General features: G+C 33.8%; 1 protein-coding gene across 1 annotated transcript; it reads right to left on the bottom strand.

Annotated features, from left to right (window-relative positions):
- Nucleotides 1-1,772: 1,772 nt before the first annotated feature.
- LOC112456612 (DNA ligase 1-like) lies at nucleotides 1,773-2,465 on the bottom strand. The gene has a single exon (XM_025019281.1). It carries the CDS (start codon nucleotides 2,463-2,465, stop codon nucleotides 1,773-1,775), a length of 693 nt encoding a protein of 230 aa, XP_024875049.1.
- Between the last annotated feature and the right edge of the window lie 5,584 nt (nucleotides 2,466-8,049).

The following is an 8,049-nucleotide window of genomic DNA, read 5'->3' as shown; positions in this document are numbered from 1 at the left end:
ATATTTCTTCAATTACTCTTTGTTACCTCCACTCTCGTGCCATCTTCTTCTCCTTCGTCTTCTATGTCTAGCACCACTTTTTCCTCTGTCCCTCCTAGCATTTCCATAAAGTGGTCTCTCCTCAGCTGCTCCTCACTCGTCCATATGCATCTCCTCGCTTATCCCCTCAGCTTTCTTTTTCTTGTATTTATTTATATACTTCCAAGCTTCCGCTTCGTTTTTAATGTTCCTTATCTTTTCTTCTTCCTCGCTTTCGTGCCTCCCCTTCTGCTCCTTACACCATTTCTTGTGCTCCTTTTTTTCCCTCACATACTCTTCTTTTCCGATCCTCCCCTCTTCCAGTTCCTCAACAATCTCCTCAATCTTTTTTTCTTTTCCTTCCATTCTTTATTATACCATTCTTTTCTTCCTAATCTTCATAGTATTATTCTTTTCTTCCGCTTCGTGATAGCGCTCTTTACTTTTTCTTTCATCTTCTTCCAGATATCCTCTGTCTTTATTTGTGTACTCGACCATCCTTCACATTTCTCATGATATTCTCTCCTCCCATCTTCTGTCCAGTTGCTTCTCTCTATTTCTATTTCTTTCTTCCTTCTCCCTGTCTCCATCACTCGTGGTCCTGTCAACTCCACCTCCAGCGGAACATGATCCGATTCCGTTCTAATTTCTTCTTCCACCATATTTATTTCTTTCCTGCTCTATCATTCCCTAAGACATAGTCTATAACCGATGATCCCAAGTCTCCTATATAAGTCCATCCCCCTTTCCTTTCGAAACTCCCATTTAATATCGCCCATCCTCTTTCTTTTATTTTATCTATTAATATACGTCCCTCCCTATTTACCACTTTATTTACTAACTTTCTGGTCTCGCTCCTCTTTTCATTCTCTTCCTCCTCGTTTATCGGTCCTCCTTTGCTTCCCGTCCTCGCGTTGAAATCACCTTTTACTAGCACCCCTTCTTCATCTTCTTCTTGTACCTTCTCCCTTAGTGTTTCCATTGTATCTTTCATTTTCTGACTGTACAACGTGATTATTCTCCATTTGTTTCCATTATACTCTAATCTGCTTTCTACCACCTCGTCGCTAATCTCCCTAACCTCTATAAATTTCAAATTCTTGTTGACTGCTGTTATTATCCTTCCTCTGCTCTTCCTTTCCTGTGTTCCCTTTTCGCTGGTACGCAATTCTAGATAAATTTGCTGAACAATTTATTTTTAATCTTCCTCCATTTATCATCCTCCATCCATGTTTCTACTAGTCTTATCACGTCAAAATTCTCCAAATAATCCCATGTTTCGTGACATTTATTAATTAGTCCCGCCACGTTCCAAAAGCATATCCTTAATCCTCTTCCTTTTTTCTCCTTATTTTCCTTTTTTCCCTTTTCTTTCACTCTCCTTATCTCCCCCTCCCTGTCCTCTCTCCTCTCTACTCTTTCGGAAAAACATCTCTGCTTTCTAGCATTTCGGTGCTTTCATTCCATTTCCATTCGCAATTGTCAATCCATATTTTTTAGTATTCTACCGTTGCTTTCTTCCCCTTTTCTCTCTCTGCTTTAACTATGCTCCCAGATGCTTTTGTATCTGCCTTTCTGTTGCCGTCAGATCATCATCCATAAATATCTTTCTTGCTTTTTCTATCTTTTTCTTCTTTGCCATTATTTCTTGTTTATCCTCCCATCTATTGAATCTGACTAGCGTCATTTTGTATTCTCCCCGGCCAATTACCTGCACTTCGTCCACTTCCACCTTCTTTTTGGTGATTTCTTCTTCAAGGAATCATCTTCTCTTTTCTTTCACCTCCATTTTCTACTTTCATTCCTTTTATAATTATATTATTTTTCCTTTTCCTCCTTTCGGCTAATTCAGAGTTTCTTTCCATCTCCTTCATCTTTTTCATTAGTTCACTGCTCACTAGCTTTTCACCTTCGCTATTCTCCATTTTTTCTACTTTCTCCTCCAACTGTTTTATTCTATTTTCTAAACTCGCTTTTTGCTCTCCCCAAAGCATTTCTCTCATTCTATAATCCTCCCTCAGTTCGTGTATCTCTTTCATTATCTCTTTCATTATCTCTTCTTTATCCTTCTTTCTTTCTCTTTCTTGTACATCCATTTTCGCTAAAATATCTTTCAGCATTTTCTCCGTCTCCATGCCTTCTTTTTTCTTTTCCTCTCTTTTTATCTTGTTTGGCGGCAATCTTGTCACTCTTTTTTCTTTACTAAAATTTGCCAGTATTTCTTTTTCGGCTTTTTCTGCTATTTTTTTTTCTTCGTCCTTTCCTCTTTTCCTTACGTAATCTGTAATTGATCCTTGACTTCCTGTCCTATCTCTTATTTTTGACAGCTCATCCGCCCTCGTGGGCCTGCCTCCTGTAATTCTACTTTTTTCTGTCGTACTCTTCTCCTTCTCGTCTTTCTTCAAGTTAATATCTTTTTCCTTGCTTTCCTCCCTTTTCTCGTCCATCTAAATCCTTTTCCCGCTTTTTATCTCTTCAGCACTTCTTTCCTCCTGTCACTCTCTTCTTTATCGACCTGCTTTCGTGATTCTCCGACACCGGTTTCTCCGTGCCTGCTTCCGCTTTTATCACGTAACCTCCAAATTGTCGCAGCAACACAGAATCCCCGAACTCGTCTGTAATTCGGCTTTTACACTGCCGATTTATATCTGCAGTTAGTCCTGCATATTTGTGCATGCAAACCACCTGAAACAAAGTCACCCCACGGCGAAGGAACGGTAGATAAGCTCGAAAAAACACTGGCGCGTTTGACAGGCGTGCTTCTTTCTACTTGCTCAATCCCGGAAATCCTATTAAGCTATATATATATAAAATCGATACAAATAAAGCCGCGCATTATTCCCCGAGTTGTTATTCCGGAACAATTTTGTCAATTACTTGCGAACCGCAAATAAAATTATAGGACCAACGGGGCAAAAGATTCCCAAGGGATTGTATTTCACGTCAGGGATCAATTGTAATTACAGTAGTATATAAAAATTGCCCACTTACGAGCTTAACTCCTGTTGCTTCAAAATGGTAAGAAAACGGGTGCATTTTCTTTTTTGCTTCCTCCGTTCAAACGAAGCTTTGAGCTGGGATAAAATGTATATATATTATTTAGAATTGACGTAAGCTTTGAAATTTTGCCACTTATATACGTTTCGTCAACTATCGTCACAGTCTCAAACTTGAGGTGCGCACTATTACCTACTGCGTTGTATTCCCCTACTTTCCCCTACATAGCAAGTATACTACGCATATTATATTGTATAATGTATGAATGTATCAAACACGTAGTTGATACATATTTAACAAAATGTAATAATATGGCGTACCATAGTAGCGCCCAGTAGTAACTTCAAGAAATTATTAAACGGACAGTTTTTTGGTCACGTTTCTATAATCGCAGTTACCTGAGCGTAGGACAATAAACACATTTAAATTATATAGTAAAAAATAATTTAAATTAAATAGTGAGTCAAAGGTAAATTCTCATTTCGTAATAGATTTATTGAATTTCCATATTATACAATTGTATGTAATTGTTGTACAATTAATGCGTATTTGATTGTGTTATTTTTATAGGTTAGGTACATAATAATAATATATAATTTTTACAATATTATGGAAAAGGTAACCGTGATATTTTTTCGAGGCATAACAGACGATTAGCACAAGAAAAAAGAGAGAAAGGTTATTTGTTGATATAATTGTCAAGGTGACTGTGGTGGCAGTGGTGTGACTGATTTTGAACCATCGGCCAAACGTATAACAAAATGCCGAATTGAAAAAAAAAATGATTATCAATCATTAATTTCAACATCACCTTCTCTCAGTAATAATCAGACTCACATCAATCAGTTTTCTATAATTATACAGGGTCTCGGGAAAAAAAATTATATATAATTATATATAAATATATATAATTATATATGATGCAATTATAAATTTTGTCTCTATATGATTATATATAAATATATATAATTATATATAATTATATTTGATCATATATAGTCAATATATTTTGAAAAAAAACCGTTTAACTTCGATAATAAAGCATTGATAAATTAAGTGTATATTTCTTTAAAAGCTATGGAATCAAAAGTGAAATAATTTATCCCATATATTATAACTTGGCGCTGCTTGGCGTGAGACACTGCCGTGTCTTTTGATACTGTTCTTATACCACTGTTCGTCAAATTTTAAATACGAGAAACAAATCCTATCGGATGCCATCTATCGGATAATCCAAATTTAAAAGTGTAGTGTATATGGGACGTTTCACGTCAACCGGATCACTTGTCTGTCCAAAATTTGAAGCGACCTACAAAGACGTTCGATAGCTCAAAAAATTAGTCTTTACTAGTACTTTCGAAAGTCATGTGTCCCGTTTTAAAATCCAAGATGTCTGATCCAATATGGCGGCTAAAAGCCTGAAAATTGGAGAAAAATTTACATAATTTAACGTAATCATGTTTTTAAATATTGATTCCGTTTTGAAATGGTTTGGTAAAGAGTTTTCAGTGTCTGTGATGTTGAATCTGGAAGCTAGTTGAAGTTTGGAACGTTCCTGGATTTTTTAAAAATGATTTGTCCCATTTCTCCTTTGGCACAGAGACATTTCTGAGTAAAAAATACGAAATACATAAGAGACCGAACCGATACACCCTGCAAAAGACACCCTTATACTAAAAAAACCTACCCCCGGACCACTTTAAATATTCTGGCTACGCTGAAAACGATTTGTCCCATTTCTTCTTTGGCACAAAGCAACTTATAAATTTTCTGTAAAATTCATAATTTATTGCATATCCCCGTAGAGTTTGCAACCTACTACCAATACTATATCCTTCTCCTCTCACTTTAACCCTTTGAATCAACGGCTTAACGTCTCTTTCCGAAAAACGGAGCCCAGTTTTCTCCGCACAAAAGCAATGAGACAAATCGTTTTCAGCGTAGCCAGAATATTTAAAGTGGTCCGGGGGTAGGTTTTTTGAGTATAAGGGTGTCTTCCGCAGGGTGTACCGGTTTGGTCTCTTATGTATTTTGTGTGTGGCATTTAGTAGTTGCTCTGTGCCAAAAAAGAAATGGGACAAATCGTTTTCAGCGTAACCAGAATATTTAAAGTGGTCCGGGGGTAGGTTTTTTTAGTATAAGGGTGTCTTCCGCAGGGTGTATCGGTTCGGTCTCTTATGTATTTCGTATTTATCACTCAGAAATGTCTCTGTGCCAAAGGAGAAATGGGACAAATCATTTTTAAAAAATCCAGGAACGTTCCAAACTTCAATCGCTCCAGGAACGTTCCAAACTTCAACTAGCTCTCAGATTCAACATCACAGACACTGAAAACTCCTTACCAAACCATTTCAAAACCGAATCAATATTTAAAAACATGATTACGTTAAATTATGTAGATTTTTCTCCAATTTTCAGGCTTTTAGCCGCCATATTGGATCAGCCATCTTGGATTTCAAAACGAGACACATGACTTTCGAAAGTACTAGTAAAAACTAATTTTTTGAGCTATCGAACGTCTTTGTAGGTCGCTTCAAATTTTGGGAAGACAAGTGATCTGGTTGACGTAAAACGTCCCATATATATTGTTATATATAATTATATCTCACATAGCAAATAATATTTTAGTAATATTACAGCAATATCATTTTTCCATTGCATTATTACAATGAAATATAGTATAAATATTGCAGTAATATTACTAAGATATCTCATTGTCAGTAATATTAAAATGTCCGCAAAAATGAATCACAGTAATATTACGGTAATATTACTGTAATATTTGCGTGATATTTACGTAATATTTGTGTGATATTAGATAATATTTATTTAATATTGCTAGAAATTAAACCATTTTAATGAATTTTATTAAATTATATCAAATTGTTATTTTTAATACTCTTATTACATACAATATTAAGAAAATAATATTGATATTATCTTTCTATCTCTTTCTTCTTCAAAACTGCTCTATGCTACTCTGCATTGTATGAATTTCCACTGATAAAGAGTGATGTAACACTATAACATAATACAAAAACTGTAATTATTATTTATATCTGATTACACAGGGTGAGTTTTATTTTGTGTGCCAATTATCTCCGTTAATTATCTCAGAAAGTAATGGTTTATTGGAAAAATATTTCAGATAAAAGTTGAAAGAGAAATAATGGATGATCTTATTAGATTTAGGGTCGGGGACCCATATTGAGTCCAGTAGGGTCCAAGTTTTTAAATAAAAACTCCCATTTTTTATTATATTATCTACTTCTACTAATTAATATAAACAACTTTTGTCTGAAACATTTTTTATATTTTTTTCTTTATACTTTTTGAGATATTGTAGAAAAATTTGGTAATTTTTTTTAATATTTAGCTTATAATATCTTGATAAATGTTTGTCGAAGGGAAAAATAATACAAGACTTTTTTACTTGATATGGTCTCAAGAATATGCTATTGCAATAATATTCCAATTTCTTTAAATATTTGTGTATACATTTTCTTGGAGCTTTCATGTGTACACAATTATTTAAAGAACTTGGAATACTATTGCAACAGTATATACTTGATACTAAATCAAGTCAAAAAGTCCTGTACCACTTTTTCCTTCGACAAACATTTATTGAGATATTGTAAGCTAAATATTGAAAGAATTACCAAGTTTTCCTTGAATGTCTAAAAAAATATAAGGCAAATAAAAAAATGTTTCAGACAAAAGTTGTTCATATTAATTAGTAGAAAAAGATGATGCAATAAAAAGGGAATTTCTATTTAAATAATATGGCTTAGATGCTACTGGGCTTAACACAGGTCCCGGACTCAAAATCTAATAAAATTGTCTATTGGTCCTTCTTGAACTCTCCAACTTTTATCTGAAACATTTTTCCAATAAATCAATACTTTCTGAGATAATTATAGCGGAGATGATTAGCACACAATATTTCGTGTGCCCTGTTTATTTCATACATAATTATATATTTAAACATAAGAATACGGGGTTAAGTATGACTGTGTTCCGATATTCACTGTCTATACTGAAAATCTATGGTTAATGTTATACATACATTTTAGATTATCAGTACTGAATATTAATATTGGAACGCAATTTATACCAAGTTTAACTTTTTCTTACTTATGTATCGAATAAATAAAGCTTTCGTTCAGAAAAGTGTGATAGAAATCAAACTGCTTAGTGCTGCTCTGCGTGAACTTCCACTAATGGAACGCAACGCAACACTGCAACATAATACAAAAACAGTATAAATTATTATTTACATCTAATTAAACATTTTAAACATAAAAGTAGGTTAAGTATGAATCTGTGTTCCGATATTCATTATCTATACTGAAAATCTGTTAATGTTACACGTATACTTCGGATTTTCAGTATTGGCGATTAATATTGGAAAGCATGATTTATATCAAATTTCACTTTTTCTTACTTACGTATCTAATAAATAAATCTTTTGCTTTTCTATCAAACTTAATACTTGGTGCTGCTCTGGACTGCATGAACATCCACTGATGGAAAGCAATACTGTAATATGTTACTTATGTTACTTATGTTACTATATGTAGCATAAGAACAATAATTATTATAAAATCACATAAATGGTTAAATAATGATTAAATCACTTAATTAATGGTTAAACTGGTTTTTAGAAGATTTGGGATAGGCATATTCCTATCACGTATCTCCAACTGAGGGCTCCAGTTGGATTAAACTGTTAAAAATTTTGAGGTTAAATTAGCATCAAGATTTAAGTATGAAGCCGTTAATAAACAATCCCATTAGAGACTCGTTCAATAAGATTACAAAAGCAAATATATTTTAAGATGTCAATGTTAGTTTATTGCTCGACTAACTGGCAATAAGAATACAAAGACTGCACAACGTTTCGGCCCACGGTTAGGGCCCTTTTCAAGTGCAATCTAAAATTTATAAACAACAATATGCAATACAAAATATAAAATATAATAAGCGAACTGAAATTAATGATTGTTGTGTTCGAGAGCAATACCTATTCGTCTA

This window comes from Temnothorax curvispinosus, unplaced genomic scaffold, assembly GCF_003070985.1.
Source record: "Temnothorax curvispinosus isolate PA1 unplaced genomic scaffold, ASM307098v1 QBEX01006998.1, whole genome shotgun sequence".
In the NCBI taxonomy this organism is placed as follows: Eukaryota; Metazoa; Arthropoda; class Insecta; order Hymenoptera; family Formicidae; genus Temnothorax; species Temnothorax curvispinosus.
The sequence above is the reverse complement of the archived record's forward strand: the minus strand, read 5'-3'. Positions and strand labels throughout refer to the sequence as shown.

What these genes read in the sequence shown, in the direction of transcription:
- LOC112456612 (XM_025019281.1), bottom strand. Translation starts at nt 2,465, where the DNA reads ATGGACGAGAAAAGGGAGGAAAGCAAGGAAAAAGATATTAACTTGAAG.